Genomic DNA, 22867 nt, shown 5'->3' with positions numbered 1-22867 from the left:
CCCCCCCCCCAAAATGAGAAGTATGCAGTGGTGCAGGTGGTAGGGTGTTTGCCTTGCATGTGGCTAAACTAGGATGGCCCATGGTTCAATCCCCAGCATCCCATATGGTCCCCCAAGTCATGAGCGATTTCTGAGCGCATAGCCAGGAGTAGCCCCTAAGAGTTACTGGGTGTAGCCCAAAAAGAAAAAAAGAGAATGAAGTAATTTCTTAACCGTCAGTATGCATATAAGACGAAGAAAGCATATTTAGAACCAGTATAGATATTTACTTAGAAGTTCTTCATCCTATTAACAGGGTTAAGAAAGAGCATGTCTGCCTTTGCAGCTAAAATTCTGCCTTGTAAAGGTTTGGCTTCCACTATCCTGGTCAGACTAGAAACAACATGTGCAGCTTTGGGTCACTTTATGAATTAAGCTCCTATATTCAGTAAACCTAATTTCATCAGGATTACCCCAGGGGGTAGGTATCTTTTCAGTCAAGTCTACTTGAGTACATTTTGTTCAGTCAACTGTAGAACAGCTTTGTCTGTTCTAGCTCACACCACCCCAAAGAAGAGAGAGTCTTAATCCAGCTATGCAGTTATATCTTCCCTTTGGTTTAATTTAGCCTTGGATCCTTTCTCTTCTTCAGGACCAACTATAGTCACTAACGCAGTACTAGACTTGGACTGACTGTAGCAAATTGGGGTCCACCATTATGGTTCAGGCGGGACCTTCCATCCAGACCCCCTCCCAAGGCCATGTGTGCTGAATTGGAGGGGGAAATTGGTTGATATAGTATTGTTCATTTCTCTTATAGGAGGAGGTAGGGCCTTTGGGATGAAGTTTCTGCAATTCTGCCTAAAGGAAAATATGCCAAATTTATCACTTCTTTTTATCTTTGTAGTTCCTTCATTCCTAAATTCATCACGCATCTCTTCAAGTGCAAGCCGATTAGCATGGTGGGAGCAGAACAGGTGAGATGGAACAAGTCTTTCCTTCTGACTGTTGCCATACAATAAAAAATTTTCTCTAGGGGCCGGCGAGATAGCATGGAGGTAAGGCGTTTGCCTTCCATGCAGAAAGACCGTGGTTCAAATCCCGGCATCTCATATGGTCCCCCATGCCTGCCAGGGGCAATTTCTGAACGTAGAGCCAGGAGTAACCCCTTAGCGCTGCCGGGTGTGACCCAAAAAAAAAAAGTTTTCTCTAGTACACAGAGAAATAAAATTGCTAATCCCCCTGCTTTGATGGCCTAACAGCTTAATTTAGTCCTCTGTTTAGTGAAACCATTTTTATTGAACACCAACTAAGTATCAATGTTTTAGGTGCAGGCTCAGCCATACTGTCAAATCTTAACTTCATGATAGTTCTTCAGGATGCTTCAATCTCTCTTTCATGATCCTGGCAGTTATTGCCAGTGCTGTGATACTCTGTCCTACTGGCCCCTCAAAGGCAGCCATTGGCTGCATTTCAGTTCTACTTGAGTTCCGCTTGAGCACTACGAGGTATGACCCCCACAAAAAAAAAAAAAATGATGAGCAAAAAGAAATGCCAAAACCCCAAATCCAGGAGAAAATGCAATGTCTTCAGATAGAGGAGAAAACTAGATAGAGGACCCTATAAAATAGAGAAAGAAATTGCACTGCCCAGAGTGCATGCTACTTGCAAAGTTAATTTTATAGGCCTTTGTCCACACTGCTCTAACCTGGGGTTTTTTTATTCAGTAAATATTGCTTGAGTCAAACTTATCAGGTAGTCTTTATTCTTATAGGGGAGACTTGTTTTTCTTTTATGGGAGGGACTTTTATTCTGTTAAAAACATCTCTCCTAGGGGGATCTAGCCTTCTCTATATGGACTGGTGTCATTCTGTGTCTTATTGGTCTTTGTTCCTGGAAATAATTTCTTTTTTTTTTTTTTGGTTTTTGGTTTTTGGGCCACACCCTTTGACGCTCAGGGGTTACTCCTGGCTATGCACTCAGAAGTTGCTCCTGGCTTCTTGGGGGGACCATATGGGATGCCGGGGGATCGAACCGCGGTCCGTCCTAGGCTAGCGCATGCAAGGAAGGCACCTTACCTCCAGCGCCACCGCCCGGCCCCTGGAAATAATTTCTAAAGTGAGTTCAGCTTTGGGCTGGTTTGGGCTGGTAGCAGAAACTACTTTTCAGATCGTATTTTTGTCTTAAGATTTCCCCCAAACTCATCACCAAGGTGTTCTCTAACCCATCCTCTATCCCCTTCCCACCAACTATACAGTTCATAATCAAGTAAGAGACAGAAAGCAATTAACAGATAAAGCAGAAGATAATATTAACTCAAGTAGGCTAATGGTTTTGTGAAAGGATAGCTCAGTGTGTTCAGAGAAGACTTCTCTGAAAGCCAGGGCTTGAGAAGGACTAGAGAAGAGATATGCATAAGGATCAGCAAAGGCTCTGATTAATTTCTTGTTCTTGCTGTTTTGTTTTGGGTTGTTTTTTGTTTCTGTATGTCTGGGGATCAAATCCAGAGCCTCACATACACAGGGCAAATGTTTTACTGCTGAGCCACATCCTGAGGCAACTTTCCTTATTATGTATCCTGTCATGGTGAGGGCAGAGAAGAAAAGCTCATCTTTCTAGGTTAAAAACTGTTTATGCGGGCCGGAGAGATAGCATGGAGGTAAGGCATTTGCCTTTCATGCTAGGAGGTCATCGGTTCAAATCCCGGCGTCCCATATGGTCCCCCGTGCCTGCCAGGAGCAATTTCTGAGCCTGGAGCCAGGAATAACCCCTGAGCACTGCCGGGTGTGACCCAAAAATCACCAAAAAACAAAAAAAAAACTGTTTATGCTGGAGCCAGAGAGATACCATGGAGGTAAGGCATTTGCCTTTCATGTAGAAGGTCATTGGTTCGAATCCTGGCATCCCATATGGTCCCCGGAGCATGCCAGGAATGATTTCTGAGCATGGAGCCAGGAGTAACCCCTGAGTGCTTCCAGGTGTGACCCAAAAACCAAAAAAAAAAAAAAAAAAACTGTTTATGCTAACATCAAGGTGAGAAGCCTCCCCCCACCCCTGAGCCTTCTGTTGTAAACCCCACTTGAATTCTGTGTTTCACAGTATCTCTGCAGATAGTATCAGCCTTGCACTGGATTCTGGGTTATGCCTCATAAAAAGCTTGCGTTCAGGAAACAGTTTAAGCTACTTCTAAAAAAAAGCTAACAATAATATTCAGTCCCTAATTCTTTAAAAACACCCAGTTAAATATTATTTATTTATTAAACTAAAAGATTGTCACGTATTCATGAAAGTAAATCCTCCCTAATTCCTTCCTAGTAACCTTTATGGGTTTTTGTTTGTTTGTTTGTTTGTTTGTTACCTTTATGGTTTTGAGGGGGAGGTGGAGAGGCTGAGACATGCCCAGTGGTACTCAGGGCTTACTTTTTTGTTTTTGTTTTTGTTTTTGGATCACACCCGGCGATGCTCAGGGGTTACTCCTGTCTGGCTGCTCAGAAATAGCTCCTGGCAGGCACCGGGGACCATATGGGACACCGGGATTCGAACCAACCACCTTTGGTCCTGGATCGGCTGCTTGCAAGGCAAACGCCGCTGTGCTGTCTCTCTGGGCCCAGGGCTTACTCTTGACTTTCTACTCTGGAATTATTCCTGGAGAAGTTCAGGGCACCACATGAGATACTGAGGATTGAATCTGGGTTGATTGCATGCAAGGCAAGCACCTTACCCTTTGTCATCCTTTGTAACCTATTTCATGTACTCTTGACACTTAATGAAACTCATCAAAAGTATATTCTAAGGAACATTATGGAATACAAAACATTTCCAGGAGTCCTTTTCTTTCACTCTCAGTAGACTTGATAGAGACTCGGTGACTTGCCTTCAGCCACGTGGGCCTGCAGTTTGCCAGGCATGTGACAGGTTGGCCATATAAAATCAGTTCCCATGTGTCACTGCTGAAGACAGCACCTGTGGCTCTCCAGATTGCTTCCATCTGAAAAGTGCAGGCTGTGTTTATATTCTCAATAAGCAGTGGATTTCCCATGTCATGAAGAGGCAGTATGGTGTGTGAACATTTGTCCTCTGGGCTCCAGCATAAATGGCGTCCGGGGCTGCATCCTGTCTGCACAGTGTAGCAACTGTTGTCTGTAGACAAGTTCCTTCACCTTTCAGTGCTTTAGTTTCCTCACCTATAAAACAAAGGTTACTGTTGTCCTGCCTCACCAGGTAAAAATGAGGATTCAACAAGACAATACCCATCAAGTGCTCAATACAATATCTGGCACATGGTCAGCCCTCTGTGAATGCCAGCTCTTACTAATTTCCACTTCCTCAGACCAAGGACACAACATGGTTTCTGTGTCTAATTCCCATCTCCCTGCTCAAGATCATCAGTCAATGCTTGCCGCAGGCTCTCCAGCTGACCTGTGTTAGCCAGACTCAAAAAAACTCCCTGGGAGGTTTTGTGGAGGCAGACGCTGACCACGTCTAACTGTAGCATTGCAGTGTTTTGAAATTCTTGTCTCCTGCATGTCATAAGCCTAGAAGTCATTCTCTCCATTGGAAATAGCAGAATAATGCCCCAACATGTTGTCTTGAGTTTCTGTTGCCCATGTTTACTGGGCACTCATTCTGTTCACCTCACTGTGGTGTGTAATCAGAGAGGATGTGGAATGATTACAATCAGCTTCTGAGAGAAGCTTTTGAGTTCTCAGCTTTCAGAGTTCTGTCTTAGACTTTATGAGACCATTGGAACATGAATTCACTGGGAACTTGTTGTCATGAGTTGACAACTTCCTAATTTGATGTCTAATAACCACAATATTTTTATGTCATCATATGAATCTAGTATCATACCTGTTTTCTGCAAATTTTCTCTTACTGCAGTGGGGTGTTTTGTTTTGGGAGGTGGGGGGTTGGGGTCATACCCTTCAGTGCTCAAGGCTTACTCCAGACTCTGCTCTAGGATCAGTCCTAGCAGAACTAAGGGAACCATATGAGGTGCGAGGGATTTAACTTTGGTCAGCTATTTGCAATGCAAGTACCTTAAACCCTCTATCTCTTTGGCCCAAGACATTGTTTAAATATGGGTCAAGGATGTGGCTCATTGATAGAGCTTCTGCTTTGCATGGATGAGACCTAAGTTTGAGCCCCAACACAAAGAGCCCATTATTTATTATTATTATACTATTAATGTACTAATTAAATAATTATTTGTGGTTTTTAATCATACTTATTTCATAATTAAATTGTTGTTTAATAATAAATATAATAATCATTTATTGTATTATATATGGTACTTATCTTGCATGCGGCTAACCTAGGTTCGCTCCCCTGAGCCCATATGCTTCCCCAAGCCTGCCAAGAGTGATTCCTGAGTGCAGAACCAGGAGTGAGCCCTGAATACCACTGGGTGTGGCCCCAAAACCTAAATAAAAGTTAAAATAAGGCCAGTGATATGATTCAGTGGTAGAGCATATTCTAACTCTCATGAGAAGCTCTGTTTCTGTTTTGTTGGGGTTCTGGAAGGCTTACCTGGCAGTGCTCAGGGAATACTTCTTGCTCTGTGCTCAGGGATCACTCCTGGTGGGCCTCAGGGAACCATATGTAGAGCCTGGGATCAAATCCAGATCAGCCACAGGCAAAGCAAATGCCTTACCTGCTATACTAACAATACTCTGAGTCCCCCCTCCTCCTCCCACTCACACATACACCAGACTGCAAGGAAAGAAAAGAAATGGCACAGTCTGAAAGTTTATATCTTCAAAAAAATCTCAGTTTGGCCAGGATTTAATTCTGGCATTGAGGTGTAGATGAGAAAGCCATCTGTGAAACTGGAATTTCTATTCATCAGACACCAAGCAGACACGAATGATTGATAAAGTGGTGATAGGGGAGCTTCGGTCTCAACAGGGAGAGCCTGGGGAAGGCAGAAGGATCCCTTGAAGGATCCCCATGTGAAGTTTAAGTTTAACTGAATCCAGGCTAAGCCACGTGTCTTGAGTATGGAAGCTCATAGTCATGAAGCTGAAGGCATGGTCGGTCAAACAGCAGAAAGCAGGAATTAGCAAAGAGAGGTTCATTGAATCAAACAAACTCTGTTCTCAGTATAACAGCAACTATGGTCCAAACTTGAACAAAAGCTATAAAACTCAAAGCCAAGGTTCAGCTTAATCCCAGCTGCCTCTACTTTGCCACAAAGATTCTAGGCCCTGCATTTGGGTCAGACTAACATTTCTGCCAAAAGTTTGAAAGGAGACGTTTTCCTACTCTTTATTCTCTTCTTCACTTTGTAAAGTGAACTATTTACCTTTGGGTCCCAGAGTCCCCTCGAGCAATTTGCCCAGGCACTTGAACCAAGCCATCCCAGTTTTTGTAATGCTTCTTGTAGTATGTGGACATTTAGAGAAATCTTAAGAGATTTGCAAGGTCATTAAGTATTCTTAGGCCATGTGTTTATGACTGGGCACACAGCACAGATGAAACCCATTTGCACAGACTTTGTATAGAGGCCACAGCACAGTGTGTCCAGGAAAATAGTGTGGAGAACAGGACTTTGCAACTCTAAGGAGGCCTGAGGTCCAGTCCCCATTCCACTGTCATGATCTCAGTGATCGAAGTAGTGAAATTAGAGCTCTGCATGCTCGCTTGCTCACTCTCTCTCTCTCCTCTCTCCATCCCTCCTCACTCATCTCATCTTCTCTCCTCTCGTCTCTCTCTCTTACACTTTCTTCTCTCTCTCTTCTCTCATCCTCTCCTCTCCTCTGCTCTCTCTCTCTCTCTCTCATGTGATGGAATCTAAAGGATTTAAGCAATATATTTATGTCCAAAAGTTGTTTTCTTTTCCTTTGTTTCTCTTTTATATACTATCTTACTTTTTTATTCTGGTAAAAAATATATTACATTACATAAACCTTAACCTTTCTTTGTTCTTTTTGTTTGTTTGTTTGTTTTTTTTGTTGTGTTTTGTTTTTTGAGGGGAGCACCCTGAGCTCTGCTCTGGGCTTTCTTCAGACTTTGCATTTAGAGATCACTCGTGGATGGGCCTAGGGGTAACTGGATAGGTTACCAGAGATTGAATCTGGGCCATCTCTGTGCAAGACAAGTGCCCCTGCTTCACTATCTCTCCAGCACAAAATTTGCCATTGTAAATTTGGAATAAGTGTATATTCCATAATATTGGGGCCTGAAAGAGCATTGAAAGGGCTGGATTATTATGCTTTGCATGCAAAATTGCTCTATTAGTTTCCTGGCATCACATGGTCCTCCAGTGCACTGGCTGAATGTGTGCCCCCTCAAAAATATTTTTAGATTATTTCAGGCTTTTGGGGGGTGTTGGAATTTTGGGCCATTCATGTCAGTGCCAGGAGATAGTTACTCCTAGCTCTGCACTCAAGAATCCTGGCAGTCTTGGGAAAGCCAGGTTGGCCACCTATGAGGAAAACCTACCTGCTGTACTATCTCTCTGACCCATTTCAACCAATCTTTAAAAATAATCTTAGGGACTGCATTATTGTCTCCGCCAGCACATTGTCTGTGTACAGGTGTTTTTTTTATCTTCCTGCAAACTGTCCTTTGGTGTAAGGCTTTTTTCACACAATATGTCTACAAAGGTTTTATATAACAGGGTCTCAAACTCGCGGGCCCGTGGGCCTTTTGTGCCCTCTGTACAACATTTTGTGGCCCCTGGCTGGCCTTTCCAATATTCGCAATACCCTGTGCAGTTCCCTTTGGGGTATGCAAATGTTTAATGCGATTTTTTGTGGGTTTTCTTTTTTTTTTTTTTTTTTTTTTTTTTTGGGCCGGCGGTGCTCAGGGGTTACTCCTGGCTGTCTGCTCAGAAATAGCTCCTGGCAGGCACAGGGAACAATATGGAACACCGGGATTCGAATCAACAACCTTAGGTCCTGGATCGGCTGCTTGCAAGGCAAACGCCACTATGCTATCTCTCCGGGCCCACTAATGCGATTTTTTTATTGAGAATATTCGGTAAGCGAAATCCCTTATGCGGCCCTGTCTCACCCTGACTTTGCCTCCTGCGGCCCCCAAGTAATTGAGTTGAGACCCCTGCTCTATAATGTTATAATAATGTTATAATGTTGTCAGAATGCCCTTTTAGGGGTCCAAGATATTCTGTTGTATAGCAAAGACCATTGTATCCTTTTAACAATAGGACATATTTTAAGAAATGTGTCATATGGTTATTTAGTCGTTTGTGCAAAATATCATAGAAGTTAATAACACAAACCTCAATCAGTATGAGTCAGTTACTTCTGACTTGGCAGCAGAGCACACTTAGAGTGTATTTCTATAGGGGTGTTTCTTGTGTATTTCTCGATGGACCATGTGGTTCCCCTGAATTGAAACTGGGACTCCTGCCTGCAAAGCAGCTGGGTGAGTCATCTCCTCAGCCCCCAACCTGTAACTTACTACACAAATTCTAGCCTATTGTAACACAGATCAATGTGATCTGTTCTTAGGCCTGCCTGTCATTTAGAGTTGCATGACTGTATACCATAGTATTATACATGATATGTATATTATATACCACCACATTAACTTTTGGGTAGCTACACCCAGTGGACGCTCAGGGGTTACTTACCCCTGACTATGCGCTCAGAAATTGCTCCTGGCTTGTGGGACTATATGGTTCCCTAAGTCTTGCCAGGAGTGATTGCTGAAAACTACTGTGTATGGCCCCCTGCCCCCCTTAAAAAAATCCAATTTTGGTTTGGCTTGGTTTTTTTTTTGTTTTTGTGCCACACCCAATGATACTCAGGGGTTGCTCCTGGCTATGTGTTCAGAAATCGCTCCTAGCTTGAGAGACCATATGGGACACCAGGGATCGAACTGCAGTCTGTCCTGGGTCAGCCGCGTGCAAGGCGAACGCCCTACCTGAATGCCTAAAGCTATGTGCGATATCGCTCCGGCCCTCCAATTTTTTTTTAAGCGAAAACACCTAGAAAAGGTAAAAAGAGAATCATGTATAAAAGAGAATCATCATTGAAGCTAGAAGCATGAGAAAATGGGGTGTTTATTTGGGGACATAGTTCTTGTTAAATATCAAAAATGTGGTAGGGTGTTTCTTCTCATTTTTTGTTTGTTGAAGTGCTGGGGATTGAACCCAGGGTCCCATGCATGCAGAGCTTAAGCTAAATTTATTGCAGAGCTACATCCCTAATTCTACTGGTATTTTGTGTGTGTGTGTGTGTGTGTGTGTGTGTGTGTGTGTGTGTGTGTGTGTGTGTGTGTGTGGTTTTTGGGTCACACCTGGCAGTGCTCAGGGGTTATTCCTGACTCCAGGCTCAGAAATTGCTCCTGGCAGGCACGGGGGACCATATGGGACGCCAGGATTCGAACCGATGACCTCCTGCATGAAAGGCAAACGCCTTACCTCCATGCTATCTCTCCGGCCCCTCTACTGGTATATTTTTAAGCATTCTTTATTAAATTGGTTTGATGTGATTTAACGTTCATAGATAATATGTTAAGAAAGCCTCAGCTAACTAGGTAAAATTATTAAAAAGTGAAATTGCTAAATCTGAAAAAAGAGTTATGGAAATTTATGAGTGGATCCCATGAATAAGTCCATTTTTTGGAATTGTGAGACTATAGATCAGAGTGCACAATAGGCTGAGCACATGCTTTACCATGGTTCAGTCCCTTGCACTACAAGGCCCCCTCTGACAGGAGTAGCTCAAGCATAGAACTGGTGTGGCCCCAAAAACAAACTCCCCAAAAATCGTATAAATAAAAATTGAATATATACATATATAAATTTTACTACAACAAAAATTTAGTAGTCAAGGTTTTCTTCTCTCTGTCCGCCAGTTCATTCGTCCCTCCCTCCCTTCTCTCAGTTCTCCCTCCCTCTCTGCCTCCCTCTTTTCCTCTCTAGATCTGGGTAAAATGAAGGGCTCACACAATCAAGGATTGTGCTCTACTGAGCCTACCCATAGCAGAACGTTTTATGGGATGTGGGGGATGCCTGGTCACCTCTGGTCTCATGCCATGGGGAACATATGCAGTGCTAGGATTCAGACCAGGATGCCATCACCCTGGCCATCGTTGCATGCTAGGCATCACCTTCACCTTTGAACTATCTCTCTGGCCCAGGACTTTCCAGCTGTTGGTGTTTGAACTTAGTTGTGGAAGCTGCCCTGAGCCATATAAGATGTGTGACAGTATGTCTTCCTTCTACCCACTAGTTGTCAGTAATCGCGTCCCAATGTTACCAGACAAAAGTCTCCACACTCCAAATGCTCAGAAGGATAAAGGGAGCTGAACAAAAATCACCCCCATTGAGAGCCACTAAATGAGAGGCTGAGATGGCATGAGATGAGGATGACAGATGTATTTCTGGGGCCACAGCCAGGCGGTAGGTGCAGAGTTCATTATACTACTGAAAGTCTTCATAATAACAAGATTTATGAAATGTAGTAGTGTTCACACCCACACATGCCTACTCATTATGATCCATAATAAAATTTTATTTTGGGAACTGACACAAAACTTCATGCTTCCTGGAGTTAGCTTCATTCTAGGTTTTCTGATTGTAAAATTTATGTTCAAAAACAGTGACACTTTTTTCTTTCCTTTTCCTGTGTCCATATGCTTCTGCCCAGAGAGTAGATCTTTCTCCTTTTAGTTCTTAGTTTTTATTTTTTTCCTTTTGAAATGCTTCTTGAATCTCTCTATCCTACCATTCACCTTCTGCCTCTTCAATCTCTGAGAGCAGATACGGAGCTTGCCTTGCATGCAGCGGGCCCAGATTCAATCCCTGGCATCCCATATGGTCACCCAAGCACCACCAGGAGTAATTCTTGAATCCCTTTGAACATCGCTAAGTATTGACCAAAACAAACAGGAAGAGAGGGAGGGAGGGAGGGAGGGAAGAAGGGAAGGAAAGAAAATAGTATACTAAGTGAAAGAAACCTGATGTAAAAGGCCACATGTTTTTATTATTCCATTATATAAAATGAATAGAATATGCAAATCCACAAGACAGATGGGAGATTGAAGACTGGTAGGACTGAGGAAGAGAAGAAAACATGCCTGCTCATAGGTGTGGGAGTGTCATATAACACATATAGCACAGTCATATAACTGTACTAAAAATAGAATACTTTAAAGTATTTATGTAGGTTTCAATATTTAAAAAGCAATTCCAGGTGAATCATGGCTCCAAGGTAAAATATAAGACAATAAGTCTTCTGGAAGATAACCTAAGAGAATATTCCTATGACTAACAATTAGTGTTTCTTTTAACAAAAACAGTTTAAGTACTAATTTTTTTGAAGTGATTAGAGTACATAGAGTGATTGGAGTACTTTGGGGAGGTGAAGGGAGCACACCTGGTGGTACTCTGTACTGAGTAATCACTCCTGGCAGTACCAGTCAATGATGGAATGTTAGGGATCAAACCTGAGTTTAAAAATAAAAAACCCTAGGTCAGCCTCATGCAAGGTAAGCACCTTACCCACTGTACTATCTTTCTGGCCTCTAGAATTAAGAACTTAATTCCTCTAAGAGATGAACACAAAATAGTAGATATTATTTGGCATCATATGACCAACAAATTACTAGTCTTCTAAATCTGTATCTTAAAATATTTAAAATGTGCCATAAAGCTAGACTCTTTTAAAAACCAATTTTATGGAAACAGAATAGACAGTTGCCAGGAGGAAAATAAAATAGAAGGGTCAAAGAGTATAAGCTGTCAGTTCTAGAAGGAGTATTGAGGATCAGCTATACAGCATGTGACTATAGTTACATGTGCAAGTTAAACTCAGTGATATCAGAATGGCTAACATTAAAAAAAAAAGACTGACATTACTCTGTTAGTGAGATTAGAAACAGCTGGAACTTTTATATATTGCCAATAAGAATGGAAATTGATATAGGGCCAGAAAGATTGTACAGCAAGTTAGGAGTTTGCATTGCATTGTTGCCATCTCCTACTTAATCCCCAACACCACATATGGTTCCTTGATCCCTTCCTGCAGGGATCCCTCTCCATAGAGCCAGAAGTAAATCCTGAGCACTGCTGGGTATGGCTCAAGTCCCCCTCCTCTCAACAAAAGAAGTTGGGAAACATTTTGGCAACCTCTGTTACAGCTCAGTGCCTACCCCACAATCCAGCAGTTCTCCAGCACAGAGAAGGGAGGGCTGACCTCAAGCACAGAAAACATGGAACCATTGCAGCCTCAGGCGTAGGCAACAGTCCTCTGTAAGAAAGGAAGAGGTGTTACTCCTCAGGGCATTGGATGAGGGATGAATACTGAGTGAGAACTCAGGGATTCTAGAACTTACCTATATATAAGATGCCATTTAATGAAGTTGCAGACCACAAAAGATAAATGGATGGCAGTGGTCCCTGTGCATAGAGAAATAGTAGCTGTCATTTAAGTTCCTATAATTATCACAACAGCAAGCTCACATGATTGTATCTTTAACTAGATAGTAGTGTCTACACCAGTCTAAAAATGCCTGAAGCTGGGGCCAGAGAGATAGCATGGAAGGTAAGGCATTTGCCTTTCATGCAGAAGGTCATCAGTTCGAATCCCCATGTCCCATATGGTCCCCCATGCCTGCCAGGAGCAATTTCTGAGCATGGAGCCAGGAGTAACCCCTGAGCACGCCGGGTGTGACCCAAAAAACAAAAATAAAGAGAGAAGGGGCCGGAGAGATAGCATGGAGGTAAGGCGTTTGCCTTTCATGCAGGAGGTCATCGGTTCGAATCCCGGCGTCCCATATGGTCCCCCGTGCCTGCCAGGAACAATTTCTGAGCCTGGAGCCAGGAATAATCTCTGAGCACTGCCGGGTGTGACCCAAAAACCACAAAAAAAAAAAAAAAAAAAATAAAGAGAGAAGAAGAACTTTTTTTATTTGTTTGGGTTTTTGTTTTTATTTTTATCTGTTTTGTTTTGAGTCCACGCCCAGCTTATTCCTTATTCCTGGTTCTGCACTTAGACATCACTCCTAGCAAGATCAAGCTATACCATATGGAGTGCAAAGATCAAACCCAGGTTGGTCTGTGGATAAGACAAGTTTCCTAACCACTGTACACATGTTGGACAGACATTACATATAATACGGACAAATGGGCCGGAGAGATAGTATGGAGGCAAGGCATTTGCCTTGCATATGGTCTCCCGAGCCTGCCAGGAGCGATTTCTGAATGTAGAGCCAGGAATAATCCCTGAGCACCACCACCGGGTGTGACTCAAAAACCAAAATATTATAATAATAATAATAATACGGACAAACATTAAACATAGAGGTGGCCCACACTCATACTCACACAATAGGTTAACCAAAAATCTAATGGAATGGATCCAAATGAAACAAAAGAAAAATCAACTGAAATTGTAAAAAATGCTTCAAAACATAATAGCCAGCAACCTAGTCTACATAGAAGAAAAACTTCAAACTCACAAAAATGTCTTCCAGTTCTCGAGTAAAGAAGATCTGAAAGAGAGTTACATGTACAATACAAACATAGAGAACTCTACTATAAATAGTGAACAGTAACTCTATAATATATCGAGCAAAGATAGGAGCACTGAAAAGGGAGTCCACATTAAAAAAAAGTATCATTTTGCCAAAATTATGCGTCAGCTCCAGGAAGGGATGAATTTGTTTCTCTAGATACCTAGAATGACCTACTGAGTTTGGCCGTTGGCTCTATCACGCATGAAATTACTCTTATCTTTTTTTGGGGGGGGAGGGTATGGTCACACCTGGAGGCTCTCAGGGGTTACTCCTGGCTCTGCACTCAGAACTCTTGGCAGACTCAGGAGACCATCTAGGATGCCAACGATCAAAGTTGGGTGGCAAACTACAATGTAAATGCCCTACCTGCTGTGCTTTCAATCCAGCCCCTTCTTCTCATTTTTTAAAGTAAAAAATTAAATACAACTAAACATACCTTTATCAGGATCTAGAGATCTTATGATTTATATATGAATCATATATAGGGGGAGCCTTGTTAGATCCACAGACTTTTCAGTGAAGACCTTGCAGGATAGAAGGCACAACATAGTAAAAACAGTCCAAGAGGGGCCAGAGAGATAGCATGGAAGTAGGGCATTTGCCTTGCATGTAGATGGACAATGGTTCGAATCCCAGCATCCCATATGGTCCCCCAAGCCTGTCAGGAGCGATTTCTGAGCATAGAGCCAGGAGTAGTAACCCCTGAGCACTGCCAGGTGTGACCCAAAAGCCAAAAAAGAAAAAACAGTCCAAAAAAAGGATCTTCTTGTTTGGGAGGAGGGAGCCTACCAAGCAGTGCTCAGAGACCTGCAAGTTGATTCCTGGCTCTGCAGTGCAGTACTACTCAGGCTGGCAGTTCTCAAGGCTACCAGGACCATATCCAGTGTGCTTGGGGGACCATAGATCCCAAGAATCAAACCTAGAGCTCCTTGTAAAATGTACACACCAGTCCCATGAAGTCCCTAAACCCAAGAACAGGATCTCCAAATGAGTGTTTTCCATCCTGCCAGGTTAACACTCAAATCAAACTACCATTTACAAACCCCAAATGCTGTGCCAGAGTAGCTTTCAGGTATATCTTGTATTCCCCTACTTATCAAAAAAAAAATAATGATTGATTTGACTAAGGAAGTCAAAGCATAAATTTTAAAATGTTGAGATCAGGCCAGTTATAGTACATTAGGTAGGGTACTTGCCTTGTATGCGATTGGCCCAGGTTTGATCCCCGGCATCCCATATTGTCTGCTGAGCACCTCCAGGAGTGATCCCTGAACACAGAGCGAGGAGTCAGCTCTAAGCATCACCAGGTATGGCCCAAAAACCAAAACATAAATAAAATGTAAAATATATTAAATGCCTAGAAATAAATGAAAATGAAGACATTACTAGAACTTATGGAATACAGCAAAAATGGTAGTACAGGGCCAGAGTGATAGCACAGTGAGTAACGCATTTGCTTTCATGCCTCTGACCAAGGTTCAATCCCCAGCATTCCATATGGTCCCCCAAGCCTGTCATGAGTGATTTCTGAGTGCAGAGCCAAAATAACCCCTGAGCACAGCCAGGTGTCACCCAAAAGCAGCCCCACCCCACCCCCCAAAAAAAAAGAAAAGTTAAGAGAAAGAAATAAGAAAAATCTCAAAGAACTTGGAAGGCCGGAAAGATAGCACAGCGATAGGGCGTTTGCCTTGCATGCAACCAATCCAGAACAGACTGTAGTTCGAATCCCAGCATCCATATAGTCCCCCATGCCTAGCTGGAGCAACTTCTAAGCACAGAGTCAGGAGTAACTGAGCGCCACTGCCAGGTGTTACCCAAAACACATACACATACACATACACACAAAAAAAAAAATCTCAAAGAACTTAATCTTTTTTCCTAGAGCAACTGTAAAAAGAACCATAAAGCCAGAGCTAGTCAGAGGAAAGGAAATAATAAAAATCTTGAGTAGAAATAAATGAAATAGAAACCCCCAAATACAAAATGTTTATTAATAAAATATTTTTTTCCGGAAACACAAAACTAATGAGTAGAATCAGAAGTGAGAGGCTGGGAACTAGCTCAGAGGGCTGGAGCACCACTGGGCAACACTTTGCATTGCCAAGTGTGGCCCCAAACAAAAATAAAACCCATATAATCCGAAATAAAAAAGAGAAATTAGGACAGATACCACAGGAATACAAAGAATCGTGACCAACTACTATAAACAACTCTGTCAGTAAATTTAATATCCTAAAATGGATAACTTTTTAGAAAAAGTTTAGCTTTCCAAGAATAAAAGGAAAAGGCCTAAATAGACTAATTACAGGGTTGAAAATTGAAATAGTAATTTAAATTTTTTCTCCAAAAATTTGAAGTGCAGGACCAGAGATTATTACAGAATTCTTTCAACCCTTCAGAGAACTTTTATGCCTGACCTTCTCAACATTTTTTAAAAGACTTGAAAACAAAAGAGGGAAAACTTCACAAATGTATCTTATGAGGCCAACATTAGCCTAACACCAAAACAACACCCCAAATAGTAACTATACACCACTGTCTCCAACAAGCATAGATGTCAAAGTAGCCAGCACAACACTAGCAAATCAAATTTAGCACTACATTAAAAGGCTCATATACCAGGGCCCAGGATGCTTGCCGACATGCAAGGAGCAGATTGATTGATTAATTGATTGAGTGTGGGTGTGGATGTGGTGGTAGCAGTAATCAAGCCCAGGTCTCATGCATGGACTTTGAGTCCATAAATTTAATCCCTGGCACTGCAGCTAAAGTGTGTGACCTTTGGAGTACCTCGGTCAATCAAGCAGTACTTCGAGCACTGTAACCAAGTATATGTGAGCACCAAAACCACATGTCCAACATATGCATCATAACAGAGTGTCCTTGCAATACAACCAGTGGTGTGACCCAGGATCACTGCAGCAATGGCAATAAGGAACGATTGTATCAAAAGGATCATGTACCATGACAAAGCAGGGTTTGTCTTGGAATGCAAATATTTCAACATGCATAAAGGGCATGCCCAAGGACAAAAATCACAGTCACCTTAGTACCTGGAAAGAAAGCACTTGGATATGGCACCCATTAAAGCTCTATTAAAATGGCAGTGGTGGGCCATAGAGAAGTAAAAAAAGATGGCAATGGAAGAAACGCGTCAACTAAGAGGCCCACTACAAACTCACAGCTAGGAGCATACTCGGGGGTGGGGGGGCTTGTCTTTTAGTTTGTTTTGTTTTGTTTTTGGTCACACCTGTCATTGTTCAGGGTTTACTCCTGACTCTACACTCAGAAATCGCTCCTGGCAGGCTCAGGGGACAATATAGGATACTGGGATTCCAACCACCGTCGTTCTGCATGCAAGGCAAACGCCCTATCTCTATGCTATCTCTCTGGCCCCTTGCTTTTCTTTTGACTTTTAATCTGGCCAGGCAATGCTTCATAGGTATTCCTGGCTCTGTGCTCAGGGGTTGCTACTGGCAGTGCTTGGGAGTTACTCCCAGCAGTGCTCGAGAACTATGTGTCAGAAATAAACATTTAAGGAGTGGTGGCGTTAGTGGTAAGGCATCTGCCTTGTATGCGCTAGCCTAGGACGGACCACGGTTTGATCCCCCATCGTCCCATATGGTTCCCCCAAGCCAGGAGCAATTTCTAAGCACATAGCCAGGAGTAACCCCTGCATATCAACTGGTGTGGCCGAAAAACCAAAAAAAAGAAAAAGGAGGGAGGAGGGAGGGAGGAGAGGGGGGAGGAGGGGGGAGAGAGAGGGAGAGAGAGAGGGGGGAAAGAAAGAGGAAAGAAAGAAAGAAAGAAAGAAAGAAGAGAAAGAAAGAAGAAAAGAAAGAAAAAGAAAGAAGAAAGAAAGAAAGAAGAAAGAAAGAAAAAGAAAAGAAAGAAAAGAAAGAAAGAAAGAAAAAAAGAAAAAGAAAGAAAAAGAAAGAAAAGAAAGAAGAAAGAAAGAAAAGAAAGAAAGAAAGAAAGAAGAAAGAGAAAAGAAAGAAAGAGAAAGAAAGAAAGAAAGAAGAGAAAGAGAGAGAGAAAGAGAGAAAAGAGAGAAAGAGAGAGAGAAAGAGAGAAAGAAAGAGAGAAAGAGGAAGGGAGAAGAAAGGGAGGGAGAAAGAAGGAAGGAAAGGAAGGAAGGAAGGAGGGAGGGAGGGAGGGAGGGAGGGAGGGAGGAAGGAAGGAAGGAAGGAAGGAAGGAAGGAAGGAAGAAGGAAGGAAGGAAGGAAGGAAGGAGGAAGGAAGGAAGGAAGGAGGAAGGAAGGAAGGAAGGAAGGAAGGAAGGAAGGAAGGAAGGAAGGAAGGAAGGAAGGAAGGAAGGAATTAAGAGAAAAGAACTTGAGTCTAATGGCCAAAGAATTGAAAGCTAAATAAGCAACTAGAGGGGCCTGAGAGATAATAGAAAGGCCAAGGCACTATTGTGCATGAGACTGATCCTAGATTGATCGCCAGCACCAAATAGTGTCCTCAGTACACTACCAGGAGTGATTCCTGAGCACAGAGCCAAGAGCTGTCACGTATGGCCCCACCCCCAAAATTAAATCTTTTTTTTCCCCCTTCGGTTTTTGGGCCATACCTGGTACTCAGGGATTACTCCTTTTTCTTTATATTACTAATGTTCCAATTTTTATTTGTTTATTTTTAATACATATCTTTATTTAAGAACCATGATTACAAACATGTTTGTAGTTGGGTTTCAGTTATATGTAAAAAAAAAAAAGATCCCCCTTTACCAGTGCAACATTCCCACCACCAATGCCTTTCATCTCCCTCCTCCCTGCATTTTTTTTTTTTTTTTTTTTTTGGTTTTTGGGTCACACCCAGCAGTGCTCAGGGGTTACTCCTGGCTCCACACTCAGAAATCGCTCCTGGCAGGCATGGGGGACCATATGGGAGGTCGGGATTCGAACCAATGACCTTCTGCATGAAAGGCAAACGCCTTCTTACCTCCATGCTATCTCCTGGCCCCAACCTTCATTTAAGCATTCTACTTCTCTTACTACCATTATCATGTTAGTTGTCAGTGTAGTCATTTCTCCAACTGAACTCACCATTCTTTGTGGCAAGCTTCATATCGTCGGCCAGTCCTTCATCTCTTTTGTCTATTACAGTAATGTTTTTTTTTTTTGTTTTTTGTTTTTGTTTTTGTTTTTGTTTTTGGGCCACACCCGGCAGTGCTCAGGGGTTACTCCTGGCTGTCTGCTCAGAAATAGCTCCTGGCAGGCACGGGGGACCATATGGGACACCGGGATTCGAACCAACCACCTTTGGTTCTGGATCGGCTGCTTGCAAGGCAAACGCCGCTGTGCTATCTCTCCGGGCCCAGTAATGTTTTTTTTAAGCCAGTCAAATTGAGCAGGGGGGGGGGGGTTATATACTACCTTTTGTGATACTAACGTTAATAAGTTCTGATAAACCACTGCCATCGGACCAGCCTACAATAATGTTTTTTTACTTTTCTTAAACCCATAGATGAGAAAAAACTTTCATGTCTATCTCTCTCCTTCTGAACATGTCTATTCATGTATAGGAATATTTCATGACCTCATCTCTTCTGACAGCTGCATAGTATTTCATTGTGTATATGTACCACCATTTCTTTAGCCACTGATCTGTTATCAGACATCTGGGTTATTTCCAGATTCTGGCTATTATAAATATTACTGCAGTGAATATAGGTGTGCAGAAGGCATTTCTGTTTTGTGTTTTTGTGTTTGTAGTATATCCTTAGGAGTGGTATAGCTGGATTATATGGAAGCTCAATTTCCAGTCTTTTGAGGAATCTCCATATATTGTTTTCCAGAAAGGCTGAACAAGGCAGCATTCCCACCAGCAGTGAATGAGAGTTCCTTTTTCCCCACATTCCCGCCAGCACTAATTGTTCTATTCTTTGTGATGTGTGCCAGTCTCTGTGGCATGAGATGGTACCTCATTGTTGTTTTGATTTGCATCTCCCAGATGATTAGTAATGTGGAGCATTTTTTCTTGTGTCTTTTGGCCATTTGTATTTCTTCTTTGAGGAATTGTCTGTTCATTTCTTCTCCCCATTTTTTGATGGGGTTAGATGTTATTTTCTTGTTAAGTTCTGTCAATACTTTATATACCTTAGATATAGCCCCTTGTCTGATGGGTTAGGGGTTACTCCTGGCTCTCTGCTCAGAAATAGCTCCTGCCAGGCTTCAGGGACCATATAGGTTGCCAGAGATCGAACCCTTGTCTGTCCTGGGTAGGGCATTGCAAGGCAAACGCCCTACCGCTGTGCTGTCTCTCCGAAGTCCTGAATACATTTTTTAGAAAGCAGCTGGGACTACATCAAATATAAAAGGACATATGCAGGGCTAGAGAGATGACTCAGTGGACTGGAGCTCATGCTTTGCATGCAGGAAGCTGTGCTTGAGTCACATGCATTCCCTCGAGAATTGCCGAGTTACCAGAAGTAATCCCTGGTATTGCCAAGTGCAACCCCAAACTCAAAAATAAATTATTTTATTTTATTTTATTTTATTATTGGTTTTTATGCCACACCTGGCAGCATGCAGGGGGTACTGCTAGCTCTGCACTAAATATAAATAATGAAGGGCCGGAGAGATAGCATGGAGGTAAGGCGTTTGCCTTTCATGCAGGAGGTCATCGGTTCAAATCCCGGCGCCCCATATGGTCCCCTGTGCCTGCCAGGAGCAATTTCTGAGCCTGGAGCCAGAAATAACCCCTGAGCACTGCCGGATGTAACCCAAAAATCACACACACACAATATAAATAATGAATTAGCTTTATAATATATTTTAAATATTTAAATATACTATATTTATAATATATAATAATTTATTATATAAATAATAAATTAACTTTAAATAAACAGGGTTTTTTTGTTGGTTTTTTTTGTGGTTTTTTTTGTGGTTTTTTTGTTTTTTTTTTTATTTTCCGGTGACGCTCAGGGGTTACTCCTGGCTATGCGCTCAGAAGTCGCTCCTGGCTTGGGGAACCATATGGGATGCCGGGGGATTGAACCACGGTCTGTCCAAGGCTAGCGCAGGCAAGGGAGGCACCTTACCTCTAGCGCCACCGCCCAGCCCCGTTTTTTTTGTTCTTTTTATGGTTTTTTGGGTCACACCTGGCAGCTTTCGGGGGTTACTCCTGGCTCTACGCTCAGAAATCGCTCCTGGCAGGCTCGGTGAACCACATGGGGTACTGGGATTCAAAGCACCATCCTTCTGCATGCAAGGCAAACACCCTAAATAAACAGTTTTTTGACTTAAAAAAATACAAAACAGTTTTTGTACAGAGGGCCGGAGCAATAGCACATTTGCCATTGGCATTGGCCAACTCGGGTTCAATTCCCAGCATCCCATACTGTCCCCCCAGCCTGCCAGGAGTAGTTTCTGAGCATAGAGCTAAGAGTAACCCCTGAGCACTGCTGGGTGTGGCCCCAAAACCAAAAGTACAAGTGAAAAAAAGTTTGTTTTATTTAAGCACCATGATTACAAACATGATTATAGTTGGGTTACAGTCACAAACAGAACATCCCCCTTCACCAGAGTAACATTCCCCCCCAATGTCCCCCTCCTCCTTCTCATCCCCTGCCTGTATTCGAGACAGGCATTCTACTGTAGTTATTTGTTTTTAAGTTCAGTAAACTGGTTTGTTTTTTTTATATATATATATATAAGTGTTAAAAAAAAAAATACAATATGGGGCCCTGAGAGATAGCACAGCGGCGTTTGCCTTGCAAGCAGCTGATCCAGGACCAAAGGTGGCTGGTTCGAATCCCGGTGTCCCATATGATTCCCCCGTGCCTGCCAGGAGCTATTTCTGAGCAGTACAGCCAGGAGTAAACTCCTGAGCAACCGCCTAGGTGTGACCCAAAAAACCAAAAAAAAAAAAAAATACAATAGTAAAGGTATGACAGTGGCAATCGCTGTTGTCTGGCAGAGGCCCAGAAAAATATGGGGAAAATGGAAAAAAAATCTTTGGCCTCAAGAAGTCCTCGCCCCCCAGAAGTTTATTGGCATAAGACTGACTCTGAGCTCCAGGCATACCAGTCTGTCCACCCCAAATCATTCTCCGTGTTCCCAGTGAAACTTTTTCATACTTTAGCTGTTGTTGGTATCAAATTCCTATATTTGAAGATTGTGGATACTATACATTTCTTTCATTCATCGAAGTCAGGCTGATGTGGAGCATCCTCTAGTTTCAGCACACCATTAGATGTGGAGCGATCTGCCCTGCAAGCAGTTGTTGTGCTGAGTCGTCTGGGTGTTTGAGAGCACTCTTTGGAATATAGTCAAAGCGCAGAGCAGTGGTAGGTCTTCGCCTGGTAGATTTTTGCATCCTGTTATAGACAATTGTTTCCATAGATGATATCCATTGTTCAGAGGTGTATGGGCACAGCCCATTCTTCTGAGACTTAAGCCAAATCGTTATGCCAATGTTCAGGGTATAAGGCCTAACTGCATTACCAAATTTGTGTCCCTATCTCTATTAGATAAGAACTTGTTTGCATATGTATTATTTTCCCATTTTAATGTGGCCTATAGCAAAGGAGAAACAGTGCCACAAGATATTGTTAGTGCATCTGGGGGCTGACGGATCAAATCCAACATTCCCCGTAACTTGGTTCAAACATCAATTGTATACAGAGGTACTCTTCTAACAGCATTTCTTATAAAACAGATCTCAATGGGAAAAAGCAAAACGAACAATCAATAAAAAAAACCAGTGGGCAAAAATTGTCACTATATAAGAGGATATTCAGAAAAGAGTTATAGATGTTAAGGGAATACATCCGAGATATACAAAGGAGATACACGTGTCCCTTTTATGTTTTAGAGATAGTCAAGGGAGAGGGTGTTGTTTCCTAGACACCACTTTGGCCAACTAAAGTCTATAAACTCACAGCACCTAGTATCAGAAAATGTCTTTGGGGGCATCTTGGAAACTGGTTATGGTAGCAAGCACAGGTATCCAGTGAAGATAGTAGTCCATTGATAATAGCTTGATAGGAACAGAGTTTTGGTTTCTTTTCAGGCTTAGAGTTTATTTTTTCATTTTGGGAGCTGGCCGGCAGTTAGCTTGAGAAAGGATATTAATCTGCTTCATAAAGAGCGAAGAATTGAGGGTAAAAATGGTTTCATGGCCCGGAGAGATAGCACAGCGGCATTTGCCTTGCAAGCAGCCAATCCAGGACCAAAGGTGGTTGGTTCGAATCCCGGTGTCCCATATGGTCCCCCGTGCCTGCCAGGGGCTGTTTCTGAGCAGACAGCCAGGAGTAACCCCTGAGCATCGCCAGGTGTGGCCCAAAAAAAAAAAATGGTTTCATGTGGGGTGGGAGACAGTGAGGGTAAAAGTAAAGGACTAGAAATGAGCCTGTAGGGTGGAGAGACAATAGAGGGAGAAAATAATTCAA

At 42.6% G+C, this 22867-nt stretch overlaps 1 protein-coding gene across 2 annotated transcripts in view; it reads left to right on the top strand.

Moving 5' to 3' along the window:
* The window catches only part of VPS53 (VPS53 subunit of GARP complex), a 202642-nt gene that overhangs the window by 174852 nt on the left and 4923 nt on the right, over positions 1–22867 (top strand). For both annotated transcript variants that reach the window (XR_007499610.1, XM_049782265.1), the window contains exon 19: positions 887–956. Coding sequence is in view for 1 of the 2 variants with exons in the window: in XM_049782265.1 (XP_049638222.1) it covers positions 887–956 (70 nt within the window). In the remaining variant the exon portion in view is untranslated. The remainder of the gene's footprint in view (positions 1–886; positions 957–22867) is intronic.

Source organism: Suncus etruscus, chromosome 1, assembly GCF_024139225.1.
Source record: "Suncus etruscus isolate mSunEtr1 chromosome 1, mSunEtr1.pri.cur, whole genome shotgun sequence".
NCBI lineage: Eukaryota > Metazoa > Chordata > Mammalia > Eulipotyphla > Soricidae > Suncus > Suncus etruscus.
Note: the sequence above shows the minus strand (reverse complement) of the source record. Positions and strands in the feature narration are given on the sequence as shown.